Below are 16,234 nucleotides of genomic sequence, written 5' to 3'. Positions count from 1 at the left end.
GCCACTCTCTACTGGCTGAAATACAGTTCAGAAACAGTAAGTGTGCAAAAACAATTCAGAGTGCAAAGTCCATGCCCCAAACAGAATGCACGTTTCTTGGGCTCCCTCACTGAGAATATAATTCCCTTTGACTTACATCCCAGTTTCTAACAAGCTTGTGTATCTGGTTTGTCTTTAACATCAAAACGTAGAGGGTTTAGAGGAGGAGATGGGTCTGGGAGTTAGAGTGGCAGCATCAGGATGTGACCACTGACTTATTGGTCCTGAGGAGAAACTAGAGCTATAGAAACCAACATACACTGAAACCCAAGAAGCTTAGCGCTTCGGAGACATGGAGTCTAAAAGGCAGGCTTTCATAGCTTGCAGGGGCATGTGCACACACAGTAGGATGAGTATTGCAACACAACAGTCTCCTAAAATGCGTGTCTATTAGCATGTCCCAAGGCAGTAAGAGGATTGTAATTGATGCTCATACTCTAACTTGAAAAGGTCCGGTCACTAGTGTATGTGAATGCCTCACATGTGATATGTACTATACAAATGGTAGATTATTTTAACAACAATTTAAAAAGACTTGTCAGTAGAAATCATTTCCAAAGTATCTTGGAAGCTTTCAAAGAGTAGATTCTGTTTTCTGGAAGGTTCACTTATGTGAAGACCTCAGTTTTTAGGGGATGTGTGGATCTTGAGGCCTGTTGCTAACTTTTGGATATCCGGTTCTTTCATCTCAAGGAAGACTGCTGTCTTATGTAGGTGAAGGCACTAACAGATGTCCAGTGTGACCTGAAATCCAGAGGATAAGAGGGAACCTTTGAAATGATTTCTACAGTGATAGAGTCAGAATTTTATAGGAGCTTGCCCCTTTTATTCTTTATTTTTATAGGTCATAAAATGAGAAAGTTTGAAAAGCTAGATTTTTTTTGTTTGTCTTTTAAGATTGGCCAGTCTGAAGTTTACCTCATCAGTCCTGACACCAAAAAAATAGCATTGGAGAAAAATTTTAAGGAGATATCCTTTTGCTCTCAGGTAAATGGAGATGGGTTTTTTAAATTCAATTGCAATGGAATTTTTAAATGGATTTCTGTAATATCTGTCATGTAACAGAAATGCTAAAGGTTACAGGGTGTATGTTTTCTAAGTACTGTACTTAATTTGTGTTTCGCTTTTCTTCTTTGCTTTGGTATGTTAAGGTAAATTATGAATATAATTTTGAAATTAAGAAATTTGCTCTTAGCAACACTAATGGACAAAATAGATCTACTTTTAATTTTCTCAGTTATTGGTAGTAATCGTCCACAGTCATGACTTCCAGATGCATGTGGATGTGTCTTTGTGCATATTACACATATATATTTACACATTTCATACAAGTGTGTCTTTTTATTAGATATGTTTCTACTTTACAAAAATTTATAACTTTTGGGGTACCAATTATCAGTATTTCTTCTCTCTTCAAATATAGATAGTGCTTATCTTTGAGAATGTTCTACTCAAAGTACAGTGTCTACTTGAAAACTTTTTTCTTGATTATCTTCCAGGTGTTTTTTTCATAGAGAGATTTTGGAAGAATCTATCAATTAAGATTAGCTATGTCAGTTTTACTCAGGATCTTCCTAACAAATATGAGATCACTTAAGGTTATGTTTGCTTATTTTTTTTAAACTCTGGATTTTTCATTTTCATAATTGATAAAATATGAAAATGTCAGTGTTGATTTATAATGTGATCTACTTAAATATTCAAAAGGGACTTTTCTGCAAAATGTGAAAATAAAGAATGTTCTCTATAGATTAAATAGGGAACCATTGACAAAGAAAAAGCTTTTCTAACTCATATTTCCTTAAGTTGTAGCCTCTAGCTTATGCTTAACTTGCTATTGGAGAATGTTAATTGAGATGGCAAAGCATGTCGATGATTGCTCATTTATTGGAAAATATTTGGCCTGAAAGTAAGATTACCCATAGAGTTTTTATCCTGATTTGCTGCTGTTTCTGTTGAATATTAATGTTAAATGTTTACATTTTTGTGTGATAGCTTTATCATTTCCAAGAGTATAGCTTACAAGTTTATATGATTACCTGAACATTAAGCTATCAGCACGCACATCTCTGCATGCTGATGCTTTCAGAATACATTGATGTATTAATATTTATGGCAGATGTTTTATCTGTATTAAGGTGCCTCTGATAGCTGATGATTTTAAAACATGTTTACATATTAATATTTATTAAAAATAGCTCTTATGATTCTATGGTAGAGCCTTGGCCTAATATGTTTAAAAGCTCCTCTACTCTGCATGCATATAATTTTTGACTCTTTCTTTATTCCAGTTCACTTCAATATTTACCTATTTATTTTAGGAGTACAAATATATTTTAAATATTTTTTTAACCTTTAGGTGTGTGTGCATGCATGCACGTACATGTGTGTATGTGCGTAGTTGTGTTTATTCATGAATCTCTGGTCTGCCTTTGATTTTTTGAGTGGTTTTTGTTCTTTAATACCTAGGTCTCAAACAAAACAACAATCGAATACTAAAATGAGCATGAAAACTTGAATTTTCAGATCTTAGTTCTCTTATTGTTGTGGGGGTAATCAAAGGAACATTCTAGTAAACAACCTTTATTTGAGATGTTTTTAGACTTTTTGAAATTTTAAAATATCAGAGAAAATAGTAATTTTCTAGTGCTCTTTAAAAGTGTGCTCTCTAGGCCAGGCGCAGTGGCTCACGCCTGTAATCCTAGCACTTTGGGAGGTTGAGGCGGGTGGATCACCTGAGGTCAGGAGTTTGAGACCAACATGGTGAAACACCATATCTACTAAAAATACAAAAATTAGCTGGGTGTGGTGGTGGGCGCCTGTAATCCCAGCTACTCAGGAGGCCGAGGCACGAGAATCACTTGAACCCTGGAGGCAGAGGTTGCAGTGAGCTGAGATTGCGCCATTGTACACAAGCCTGGGCAAAAAGAGTGAAACTCTGTCCCAAAAAAATAATAAAAAGTAAAATAAAATAAAATTGTGCTGTGTAAATCTTGAGGTGCATTTCTGATGATGGTGCGTCTTCTAGTTACACCTGAACATCTCATTCTCTCCCTTGGACAGGGCATCAGACATGTGGACCACTTTGGATTTATCTGCCGGGAGTCTTCTGGAGGTGGCGGCTTTCATTTTGTCTGTTACGTGTTTCAGTGCGCAAATGAGGCTCTGGTGAGAGAGGACAACCAATTCTTACCTTGGAACCTTCTTTACAAGGAATTTTAGCTCCACTGATTTTTCTGTCCTTAGGAAAACCAGATAGTCATTGACATATCATTATTTGTCTTTAGTTATTTACTTATGACTATTTAGTAAGTAGCTAATACACATCTGAAGCTTAATTGGGTGTGCATTTTATATTTTTTATTTCAGAAGAACTTGCTCAGTGTCACCCTCTGGTCTAGCATTTTACAGTGTCATTTTAGATGTCTGATCAAAGGAGTTTGCCTTTTTTCTCAGTAGTTTGTATTTTTAGTTTTTACTGTATCAGTCTGTTCTCACACTGCTAATAAAGACATACCCGATACTGGGTAATTTATAAAGGAAAGAGGTTTAATGGACACAGTTCCACATGGCCGGGGAGGCCTCACAATCATGGCGGAAGGTGAAGGAGGAGCAAAGGCACGTCTTAGATGGCAGCAGGCAAGAGAGCCTGTGCAGGGGAACTGCCCTTTATAAAACCGTCAGATCTCGTGAGATTTATTCACTATCATGAGAACAGCACAGGAAAGACCCACCCCCATGATTCAATTACCTCCCACTGGGTCCCTCCCATGACACGTGGGAATTATGGGAGCTACAATTCAAGATGAGATTTGGGTGGGGACACAGCCAAACCATATCATTTACCTTACCTGCTTTGAGAGCTTTGAGCATCCTTGTAGTATTTTCAGACTGTAATCCTAGCCGTTATTCCAATTATTATCTGTCAAACTGTGAAGAGTAGTACAGAAAACTCTTAAAAGCTTAAAAAGTCTTTTCCATAGATTATCTGACATCTCAGCCCAGCTAATTTCAAGTTGACTTTTTGGTGGCTACAACTTCTCTTCTCTTTGATTAGGTGGACGAAATTATGATGACCCTGAAACAGGCTTTCACGGTGGCCGCAGTGCAGCAGACGGCTAAGGCGCCAGCCCAGCTGTGCGAGGGCTGCCCCCTGCAGGGCCTGCACAAGCTCTGCGAGAGGATAGAGGGTGAGTAGGGGACCTTTTCCAGCGTGAACACAGTGGGAGTTAAAGGTCCCTGGAGAACTTTAGGTGATACTCATCTGTTGGAAGATTCTGCCTAACAGAGGCTTGTGTTAGTCACAGTGATTGTAGGTGGACTCTCAGCGTGCAGTGGGCATCTTTTGTGTGTCAGGAATTGTGCCGGATGCTGGTGATACAAAGATAAGAACCCAGAACCCCCTTCTGCCACCTCCCTCCAGGGTATTCTGAAGGTAGAGGAGGAGTTAGGGAAACAGGTTACCAAACCAGTTGCCTAGTGTTTATCAAGATTATGTGAGTGGTTAGTCATACTGGCCACTGCAGAGATATCTAGAAAGATAAAAACTAAGGAACTTGTACCGGTTTCTCCATTACAAGGTCATTAGTAACCGCTGCTAGTACAGTTTGAATGGAGACGAGGTAGCACAAAACAGGTTGCAGTTGAGGAGCAAATGGGAAGAAATAAAAGAAACATGACTATTAGTATTGAATAGTACTTCTAGAAACCTGGCTTAGGGAGAAACTGTAATAAATGTTATGATTTGTAGCTAATGTGTATTGAATAAGATCTGCCAGGAAATATATTAGGTGCTTTCTGTTATCTATTTAATCCTCACCACATTTGTGGGAGGAAAAGGGACTATTTATTTTGCACATATTGCAGATAAGTAAATTGAGGATTAGGGATGTCTAGGAATAAACTAGTGTATCGTGAGCCCATGATTCACCCCAGGTGGTAAAGCCCTGTTACCTGCCACCAAGCATTTCCAGGAGAAGGCCATACTGGGGGAAGACCTGGGGATTGCAGCTAACTTTGTCTTTTTCAGAACTGGAGAGGTTTGAGTGAATTCAGAGCCCAAGGGGCGGGAGGGGCCAAATGAATCTGAATGGAATGGAGGGGGTTCCTTTTGAACAAGAGTGGGGAGTCCACCTGAGGCAGGAAGTGAGAGTCTCTGTCCCTGGGACTGCAGGGAGGGGCCAGGGGAGAGGACAGAACCAGGTGACAGTGAAAAGGAGTGGTAATATGTTTATCTGAGGGAGTCTGGAAGGTGAAGGATTTTTCACCTCTCTGTTCTTGGTTTTGTGTTTTTGTTCTGTTTATGGGAGGAGTTCAAAAATTTTTTTGTGACTTGTGGAGGTCACATGATTTAAACAACCCATGTTACTGTGAAAAGAAAACAAAAATTTGATCATTTCTCATGTTTGGAGAATGTTTATTATACACCTGTAATCCCTGCACTTTGGGAGGCCGAGGCGGGTGGATCACCTGAGGTCAGGAGTTCAAGACCAGCCTGGGCAACATGGTGAAACCCCGTCTCTACTGAAAATACAGAAATTAGCTGGGCGTGGTGGCCAGTGTGCCTGTGATTCCAGCTACTTGGGAGGCTGAGGCAGGAGAATTGTTTGAGGCCGGGAGACGGAGGTTGCAGTGAGCCGAGATTGTGCCACTGCACTCCCAGCCTAGGTGACAGAGCGAGATGTCTCAAAAAAAAAAAAAAAAAAAAAGGAATGTTTATTATAAGCTGTAATTTTGTAAAGACAACATTGCTTTTTAGGTCCAATTTTCCTTTTTAAAAAAATTATAGTAAAAATATATGGAACACAAAATTTACCATTGTAACCTTTTTGCAAGCGTACCCTTCAGTGGCATTAAGTCCATTCACGTTGTTATGCAGTCCTCACCACCAGCATCTCCAGAACTTTTTCATCTTCCAGAACTGAAACTCGTTAAATGCCAGCTCTGCTCCTTCTCAACCTCTGGCAACGTCCGTTCTGTTTCTAGGTAACTTCATATAAGCAAAGTCATAAAATATTTATCTTCTTGTTTCTGGTTTATTTCACTTAGCATAATGTTTTCCAGATTCATGTGAACCGTAGCGTTGTCTGAGTTTCATGCCTTTTTAAGGCTGAATAGTATTCCATTCCAAAAGCGTGTAGCACGTTTTGTTGATCCATTTACTCGTCCATGGACATTTGGGGTCCTTCCATCTTTTGACTATCGTATGAATAAAGCTGCTGTGAATGCTGATGTGCTAATACCTGTTGAAGTTCCTGCTTTCAATTCTTTTGGATGTATATCCAGAAATGAAACTGCTAGGGTATGTGGTAATTTTATGTTTAATTTTTTTGAGGAAGTGCCGTATTGTTTCACAGTGGCCACACCATTTTACAATCCCACTGGCAATGGGTAAGGACCCCAGTTCTTTTACGTCCTCGCCAAAATGTGCTACTTTCTGTTTTTGTTTTGTTTTGTTTTTGATGAAAGCCGTCCAGATAGATGTGAAGTGGTATCTGGTTTCCCTTTTTAAATAAGATAAATTAACAGTTGACATCTTAAGGTCTGGGAAGGGTCATTTGTGGCATTACAGTGCTCTTTAAAATGAAGAAAGATGATTAATATATTCAACTGTGTTTTCCACGTTGTTACTATTTGCTGACATTACACAAAATATATCTGGGAACAAGAAAACGTTTGCTTTAACGAGAGTTCCCAACCAAGAGGATCACTAACTCTTTCCTTAGTGGTTGTCAAGATAAGGTAAACGATGACAGAAATGCCCCTTAAGAGCTTATTGAAAAGCCAGCAATGACTTTGGCCTTGAAGATAAAGCAGATCACGATCTGCAGGAACTGGAATGCTTCCAGCGCTCCCCTTGATAAATCTTTCTTTGGTCTGGTTAGCTTTCAGAAAGTTACAGCTCAAAAGTTTGATCAGGGTAGATTTTGCTGCCGTCGTTTTGGAATTAATCATTTGATCCATCTTTCACCTGATAAAATCCAACCAAGGCACAAAACTCTACTAACGCCAGAACATTCTTAAATAGTACAATTAGAAGTCTGGTGGGGGTATGTTTTACCTACATGATGGAACTCATTTCTAGAAGTGTAGAGGGCACATTATTAGAAGAAGTGCTAGTTATTACATAAACAGTTTTACGGTCCCTTGCTTTTTGTTGTTGTAGTCCTAATAAGTAGAATGAAGTGGCTTATTAAAACTCATTGTATATTGGTGTAAGACTAGTTCTAGCAGGAAGTTATATGGTCTGATCAATAACTCTGTAAAACTGTGGAGAGGACTAGTGATGTGGCCACACAAAGACTTAAAGAGTGTGTTTTCTTAGTAAGTGTAGTCAAGTCATCCCCCAGAATCTACAGTATAGAATCAGTAACGCTGTTGCTGTTGATTACGCTGCACTGTGCTCTAACATGCAACACATCAGAAGTGCAGCTCTACCCAGTTCTGTGTTTGACCCATATACAACTCAGTGGTATTTATATAGTATTTTGCTTATTTTAAAAGAGGAGCATTTTGGGAATTACTAGACTGAGTTATGTTTTCATTAAAAGAATTAGTTGAACTAAGATTTTCTTTTGCTCTCAGAGCAAATTTTCCTTCAGTAAAACACAGTCATTCATCACCGCTCCCTCTAACAAGGGCCGTTTCTGCACCGGCAGGGAGGCGGCCTCACTGACCAGAGGAGTGGGGAGGGGTTGTAGTTTGGAAACTCCCTTGACGCTGGTTACCTTTTTCTGCTTCAGTCCTTGCTTCCCATTCCCCTCCATAAGCCATTTTGGCATCACCTGGGCCTCTCTGAGGAGACGCGTTCAGTGTGGAACTGAAGGGTGCTTTCAGTGGGTGTACAGAAACCACCCAGGAGGCGCTAGCTGTGTGAGAATCCCTGGGGGAGGAGCTCGCACCTACGCGGGCCGGCTGTTTAGAGATGGGGCCGGAAGGACCTCATGAGTTAGGCATCCTGCAGACAGGGTGAAACTGCTCAGAGAATTGCTTCACAGCTGCCGAAGCGACGACTAGGCTGCATTTCGTGATTTCACCTGAGATTGGCAGAGCGTCTAGTTAGTCTAAGTGTTCTTAGGCCTTGGCATTTATTCGTCTATTCCCCACATCCGAATGTTTCATGAAACAATATCGTTTTTCCAAAATATGATACTTTGACTGTCAGAGATGTCCTCCATATGTGGGGGAGATTTTTAGTGCATGATGACTTCGTGCTTATTTGATTCATAAATCTTAACTCTGTTTCACGTCAGCCTTTAAGTAGTTGATACAGTAAAGCCTTGTCTGTTTCCCTGGCTTCATGTGACCTGACAGCTTGCTGAAAGAGTGACTGCATTGCACTTTGACGAAGGCGCCGTCCTTCCTGCACTTTAACCCACCTCTGCGCTCACTCTTGTATTGCAGTCACCTGAGTGTCAGGCGACTTGGCTCTGCTAGTCAGGGAGGGCAGTGGAGCAGTTAAGGGTTTGGTTGCTGGAGGCAACTTACTTAGCTGATGACCTTGGACAAAATACTTGACTTCGATGTGCCTCAGTTTCTTCAGTGGGCACTGGGATTACTTTAAAAAAAAAAAAAAAGGCCCATTTCTAGTATTCATTTTAGGGTGAAATGAAATAATGCACATAAAGTGTTAAGTGAAATGGCTTGGCAGTCACTTAAATATTATTTCTACGGTGGCCTCAGGGTTTTCTTGGGTTAAAAAAAGGGAAAAAGAATGTCTTTCTGGAAGCAGAGATGGCTGTAACAGTGTGATAGGGCAGCCGCCTCTGCCACAGTCCCACTCTACTGAGAGGTTGTGGGATCTGCCTCGGCTGCCGTGGGAGGGGAGGAGCCGTGGCTTTGGGCAGACTTGGCTGCTGATGGGCCTCCTGGCCTTTCACAAGTCGCCTGGCTTCTCTGGGCATCAGCAAAACCGTCTGCAAAGCGAAGGCATGGTTTCCAAGTCCTTACAGACAAGCCCCTGGCCCAGCAGATTTCCCTCCCGGCCATCCGTAGTGATGTAGGTGCCTCGCACACTGTTCTCCAGCCCAGAGCCTTGGCCAGGCCTCTGCCTCAGGGCCACGCTGGTGGGATGAGAAGACAGGGCCAGGTGGGCGAGGTGAGAGCTGCCCTTGGAAGAAAAATAACCCGTGCAGTTTTTTTCTTTTCATGGCAGTTGGGTCAGCATATTCTTTCATTATCAACCTTCTCATCATGTGTGACGTTTATCACTGGACACCAAGAAAAGGCAGTGCAGGCTCTGAGCCGTATTTGTGTGGGGAAGGAACTTCTTGAAATACCAGGTTCTAATGGGTACTAAAATGATGTAATGACTTTATTTTTATAACTTTCCCTCAAAACCCTTTGTAACATTAATTAAATGTAATGTTCATTAAGTTATTAATAAGCATGTGGTAGTGTAAGAAAAATTGTGAGCCACATGCATCAGTTTTCTGTGATGGGAACCTGGCATGCAAGAGAAATGTGTGTCAGTTTTCCAACAGAATAGGAGTTGTTTTTCCCTAAGAAAAAGTTGTCAGGTTTACGTATCAACACAAGAATTTATCATTTTCTGAGGAGGAGTTTCTGATTATGTGAGGTATTTTAACAGGGAGAAAGTAATTTGGAGCCACACATTCCTGAGGTAGAGTACAAATAAGCGGTCTGTGGAAATGACATAAGCTCTCTGGGTCTTAGTTTTCTTAGCTGTAAACTGGGGGTAATAGCATCCTCTTCATCAGATTGTTTTGAGAATTAAATGGTGCAAGCTTAATGCCTATTATTCAGTGTCCAGTGCATCAGAGCTCGTTTAGAAGATGATGACAAAGATAACAGAACACTATTTTCGATGAAAATTTCCACGCCAAGCATAGTGGCTCACGCCTGTAATCCCAGCACTTTAGGAGGCTGAGGTGGGCGTATTGCTTGAGCTCAGGAGTTCGAGACCAGCCTGGGTAACATGGTGAAACCTCGTCTCTACTAAAAATACAAAAATTAGCTGGGCATGGTGGCATGTACCTGTAGTCCCGGGTACTGGGGAGGCTGAAGTGGAAGGATTGCTTGAGCCTGGGAGGTCGAGGCTTCAGTGAGCCATGATTGCACCACTGCAATCCAGCCTGGGTGACAGAGTGGGATTCCATGTCAAAAAAAAATAATAAATTTTTTTTTTTTTCCATAAAACCTTGAAAGTCTGAAGTGGAAGAGAATGTGAAGGGGATGTGTGTGGAAGAGGTTAACTTCCTATCTCACAACTTTTGCATAGAGTTTTTTCATGCCTCTTTTTTTTTCTCTTAATAGGAATGAATTCTTCCAAAACAAAACTAGAACTGCAAAAGCACCTGACAACATTAACCAATCAGGAGCAGGCGACTATTTTTGAAGAGGTTCAGGTACAGTACAGTTACTAATTTCTAGAAGGAAAGAAAAGGCAGGCAGCTTACCTGGGAAATGCTATGTATACAAAATAGCAAACCAGTGTTGTCCCAGCCTGGGGTAAGGTGCCTTGAGTTCGTCTTGGTTTCTGGGGTGTCCAATCTTTTGGCTTCCCTGGGCCACATTGGAAGAAGAAGGATTGTCCTGGACCACACATAAAAGACACTAACGATAGCTGATGAGCTTAAAAAAAAAAACAAAAATCACACACACACACACAATATCAATGGTGTTTGTTTATTTGTTTGTATAACAGAGTCTTGCTCTGTTGCCCAGGCTGGAGTGCCATGGCACGATCCGGGCTCACGGCGATCTCCGCCTCCCGGGTTCAAGTGATTCTCCTGCATCAGCTTCCTGAGTAGCTAGGACTACAGGCGCGCCACCACGCCCGGCTAATTTTTGTGTTTTTAGTTGAGACAGGCTTTCACCATGTTGGTCAGGCTGGTCTTGAATTCCTGACCTCGTGATCCGCCCGCCTTGGCCTCCCGAAGTACTGGGATTATAGGTGTGAGCCACCGCGCCAGGCCCAACATCTCATAATGTTTTAAAAGCGCTTATGAATTTGTGTTGGACTATATTGAGGGCTGTCCTGGGCCACATGTTGGACCTGCTTGGCTTAAGCTTTCACAGTCCCATAGAGGGTCCAGGTCAGAATTGCAGATTCCCATCAGGCCTTAGCTTAGATAGTAAAACTAACTGAAACAGACAAGCTTCTTCCTTAAACAAATGTTAGCATAAGAGAGAGGAAATTATAAAATGGAAAGCGCCTTAGTCTGGGAGACAGAAGGTCTGGCCTCTGGTCCACATGCACTCATCTGTTCCCTGGGAAACCTCTGCCCGCCCCTTCCTGCTTAGGATTTCAGCCCTAAGTGTGGCAGTCGAATGAGACAACATTTGGTTCATGAGCTTGAACAGAATTGTTCCTTCTTTCTCCCCACACCGTTTTTTCTTTTTGTTTTTGAAAATAAATTTAGGTCATGCTGTCTACTTGGAACCCGATAATATATCAAACCTACAAAAACAAAACAAAATTCAAGCTCATCGGCTTTCTGCAGTAAACTTGGAAGCTAGCTCTTGCCCTTGCATTTAGATGCAATGTATCTCGGGGAGACCATGCTGTGTGTGCTGGCATGCCTGTAGCCTGTTCATTATGAATCTTTAATGAGGTCATCCAAAATTTCATGTCTGCTTTAGCCGAGGGCCATTTTTGATGGCTCCCTGGCACTTTTTTAGGGAGGGAAGCATATCAAAACAAAGAATAAATATCTCCTTTTGCGGGGCAGGCAGCAGATTCTGTAAATAGAGGAGCCATTAAACAAGACAGCTAGCAACTGGGTGGGTTTAAGTGCTTTTCCCTCCTTACTGGGAAAATACTATACTAGGATCCACGATCTGCTTTCTGTTAGTGTAAAAAAATGAAAGGATTGTCTCTCTCTTTTTTTTTTGAGGCAGAGTCTCACTCTGTCACCCAGAGCCAGAGTGCAATGGTGCAATCTTGGCTCACTGCAACCTCCGCTTCCCAGATTCAAGCGATTCTCCTGCCTCAGCTTTTCGAGTAGCTGAGATTTCAGGCACCTACTACCACCACACTCTGCTAATTTTTATATTTTTAGTAGAGACGGGGTTTCACCATATTGGCCAGGCTGGTCTTTAACTCTTGACCTTGTGATCCGCCCTCCTCAGTCTCCCAAAGTGCTGGGATTACAGGTGTGAGCCACCACGCCCGGCCATCTTTCTCATTTTAATCACATGTTAGAGGTCTTGTCTTATTCCCTTGTTCTCCTTCTACAGTAGAATTGGCATATGCTGTAGGAAGAGAGCATAGAAAGATGTTTTTTCATGTCTCAAATAGCCTAGAGGGTAATTTTCACAATTTTCACTTGTCTTTACATTTTCTTGTTTTCTTTTGAATCAACTTGAGACATGCTACTTTGTTTTTTCTTAAAAGATCTTTAGAGTTCTAAGTACACAATAGTCTTAGACAAATATAATGTGATTTGCCTTTGGAATTCAAAAATGGACAATACGCTTCTGATTGTTAATGCATTTACAATTCAAGCTGGGGCCTTTTTCATCTAATGCTGGCTCGCTTACTGTTCTAGAACTGTCCAGTCACTTTAAGAAACCATCTTTCTTTTCTTTTTTTTTTTTTTTTTTGAGACTGAATCTTGCTCTGTGGCCCAGGCCAGAGTGCAGTCGCATAATCTCGGCTCACTGCAAGCTCTGCCTCCTGGGTTCAGGAGGTGGGGTTTCACCATGTTAGCCAGGATGGTCTCCATCTCCTGACCTCGTGATCTGCCTGCCTCAGCCTCCCAAAGTGCTGGGATTACAGGTGTGAGCCACCGCGCCTGGCCACGAAACCATCTTTCTAGCAAGCATAGAAGAGGAACTTCCCTTTCATAATGTGGGTTTTCTTTTTTGTCTAGACAGCACCACATAGCTCTCCCTAAAACAGTGTGATGAATCAGTATAGGTAATACACAAAATATTCTTCCGCAGCAGTGAGATGTTCCTAATGGGCATGATTCCAAGATTCTCTGTGACTCATGCAGGCTTTTAGGCACTGAGAACATCATGGCAAAGACACTTCAGAACAGAGTAGGTTATGACTAAGGTTTGCTTTAAAAAAAGAGCATTCAGTTAATATCCTGAGGCCCCTATGTGTTGTTCTAGAGGTCTCTGTAATTGTTTAGTTGCATCAGACACCAAAGGGAAGTTGTATTGTTCACCAACTTTGAAAAGCCAGCTCTCGCCTTGTCTTCCATCACCATGAGTGTGACTGTTCCTTGAGTGATACAGATTTGCCCATGAATCTTTTGTTCTAGAGGCTTGTTAGATGGTCTTGTTGAATTATGTCCTCAATGACCATTCTTGGTTTTGTAAAACATTTTATAAACCAAGTCATTGGTTTCGTTTTAGACAGCAATGCTGGCTGATGTGCTTGAAAATAATACATTTCAAAAAGGTTGTAAGGAAAAAGGTGACTTTGCAGTTTCCGGAGTCTTCTTATAAATAGAATGGTAAATATTTTCCTTTGTTCAGTCTTTCCTGCAGGGGAATTTGTTTCTGAAAAAGTGCTCCACGTGCAAATTTTCATAACGGAAATATAATTACCATTGAAATTAATGGTACATGATTACTTAGTTATTAAAACATACCATATTCAAGGATCATGTAAATGAATATTTAATTAAAAAAATGGAACTCTAACAGCTATAAAGAAATCACTGATAACTGTGTAAACGATGCTGGAGGTTATCTCTGCTGTAAACAAGCTGATTTTGAGCACTCTGAGAACTTGGTGCCAGACAGTCATGTGGGCAAACCACACTGCAAAGCTGTCTTTTTATTTATGAGCTTTCTGAAATGTTTCATTTTCAAACATATCTAGCTAGGCATAGGTGAGGATGACCCCCTGATGCTCTGTTACTGGGTGAATATACTGAATCCAAATTGATCATCTCAGGATAAGAATTGCTGTGAAGCCAATGTGGGGCTAGTAAATAAAATATCTCAAAGTCTAATTCTCCTAATCTATATGAGTGTGTTTGAGGGAATGACTTAATTAAATACTGACTAGATAAATCAAGTAGATTTGTACGCAATAGACATTGATAAGTCATTAAGTGACTGACTTCACAAGTTAAAGGTTAATGGTCAGAAGAGACTCTTTTTACTTTCTGAAGAATATATATCAGGTTAGTTGGATTTTCCATGGTTTTAAAATGATTTCTTACAAAATGGGATTATAATTGTTTGAAAGATGGTAGACTGCAGTGTCCACGTGAGTGTTGTCTTTTTAAGTAGTTCCCTTAGGAGACCATGGGCTTTCGTTTTCAACGTTCTGGGATGCATTAATCAGTGTTGGAAATGTATTGATTGATTTATTAATTTTTTTGTAAGAGAAAGGGGCTCACTATGTTACCCAGGCTGGAGTGCAGTGGTTATTCTAGGGTGTGATCAGAACACATTTCAGTTGCGAGCTCCTGGGCTCAAGCAATCCTCCTACCTCCGTTTCCTCAGTAGCTGGGACTGCAGGTATATGCCCCCTTGCCCAGCTGGCAGTTTATTTCTGAATTTCCTTTATGATAATTTATAAGCCTCTTGTAGGTTAAGAAACATGTAACTAACTTAGTTTTGTTACTTTTAACAGGCAATTGTTTTTGTAATATTCTTTTATAAATTGAAGTATAACATACAGATAGAAAAGCACACAAATCAAAGATGTGTAATTCAGTGAATTTTTATAAAGTAAATACAACTGTGCAGCCAGTGTCAAGATTAAGAAATGGAGCATTTCCGGCCAGGCGCGGTGGCTCACACCTGTAATCCCAGCACTTTGGGAGGCCAAGGTGGGTGGATCACTCGAGGTCAGGAGTTCAAGACCAGCCCGGCCAACATGACGAAACCCTCTCTCTACTGCAAATACAAAAATTAGCTAGGCATGGTGGTGCGTGCCTGTAGTCTCAGTTACTCGGGAGGCTAAGGCATGAGAATCGCTTGAACTTGGGAGGCGGAGGTTGCAGTGAGCCAAGATTGTGCCACTGCACTCCAGCCTGGGGGAAAGAGTGAGACGCTGTCTCCCCCAAAAAAGAAAGAAATGGGGCATTTCCATTGCCTCATAGTCCTATTTTGTGTCTGCCTCAAGGTAACCATCATCCTGACTTCTGACACCATAGTTTAATTTTGAACAAGCAGGTAATTTTTGATGGCAAAGTGATGTTACCTAATTTTATTCCCCATTATTTTCCTAAGACTTGTCTCTCTGACTGATGAATGTTCATAAAGTTAAATCACCTTTAAGAAATAATGATTTGGCCGGGCGCGTTGGCTCATTCCTGTAATCCCAGCACTTTGGGAGGCCGAGGTGGGTGGATCATGAGGTCAGGAGATCGAGACCATCCTGGCTAACACGGTGAAACCCCATCTCTACTAAAAATACAAAAAATTAGACGGGGGGTGGTGGCGGGCGCCTGTTGTCCCAGCTACTCGGGAAGCTGAGGCAGGAAGATGGCGTGAACCCGGGAGGTGGAGCTTGCAGTGAGCCGAGATTGCGCCACTGCACTTCATTCAGCCTAGGTGACAGAGCGAGACTCTGTCTCAAAAAAAAAAAATAATAATAATAATGATTTGCCACTATCGAGGATGGTGAAGTTGCATGGGAGATTTTAGGGAGATGACAACTCACTAATTGTATTTCAGAATTACGTTAAGGAAAGATTTGTTTCTTGATCGTGTATAACACCATAAACGTTTATTTCTCTGCTTTAGTGACTTCTCTATGATGTTTAACAAGTTCCATGATGCAGGCTCTGGTTCTTAATCAGTTTTTAATGAAAAACAACTGTGGTAGTATACTGTTCCTAGTTGTGGTCTAATTTCCTTCCTATTTGAATAGTTTTTTAAAGTGTATTTTGAGGGGAAAAATACATTAATACTTCTCCTCTACTATATGATTAGCTTTTTAAAATATTTTGAAATAGATGATGATGAAGAATTTCTCCAAGCACAATATACATTTTCTTGTGGGGGTAGCTGGAAGGTTTAATTAAAGACACAGGAGAAGAAAGAGTGGGCCAACCATCAGGCGCCTGTACCTGCTCAGAGGCCTCTCGTAATTCCTGTTCGCTTCCCTGGACCTTTTTTTTTTTAATAGACTTAATTTTTTTTTAGAGTAGTTTTAGGTTTATAGGAAAATTGGGTGAAAAGTACAGAGTTTCCATATTAGCTTTCACTGTCCCCCACCCCACAGTTTCTCCGATTTTTAACATATCTTGCATTACTG

The 16,234-nt window shown here is 41.1% G+C and overlaps 1 protein-coding gene across 9 annotated transcripts in view; it reads left to right on the top strand.

The window, feature by feature from the left end:
• The window catches only part of TBC1D1 (TBC1 domain family member 1), a 244,012-nt gene that overhangs the window by 122,566 nt on the left and 105,212 nt on the right, over positions 1–16,234 (top strand). For 8 of the 9 annotated variants that reach the window (XM_009206662.2, XM_009206659.4, XM_009206660.4 and 5 more), the window contains 4 exons: positions 937–1,026; positions 3,103–3,207; positions 4,097–4,229; positions 10,315–10,406. In XM_009206662.2, the coding sequence (XP_009204926.2) occupies positions 937–1,026; positions 3,103–3,207; positions 4,097–4,229; positions 10,315–10,406 (420 nt within the window). The remainder of the gene's footprint in view (positions 1–936; positions 1,027–3,102; positions 3,208–4,096; positions 4,230–10,314; positions 10,407–16,234) is intronic. The other variant, XM_021938348.2, reaches the window with a different exon arrangement.

Source organism: Papio anubis, chromosome 3 (assembly GCF_008728515.1).
Source record: "Papio anubis isolate 15944 chromosome 3, Panubis1.0, whole genome shotgun sequence".
Taxonomy (NCBI): Eukaryota; Metazoa; Chordata; class Mammalia; order Primates; family Cercopithecidae; genus Papio; species Papio anubis.
The sequence above is the reverse complement of the archived record's forward strand: the minus strand, read 5'-3'. Positions and strand labels throughout refer to the sequence as shown.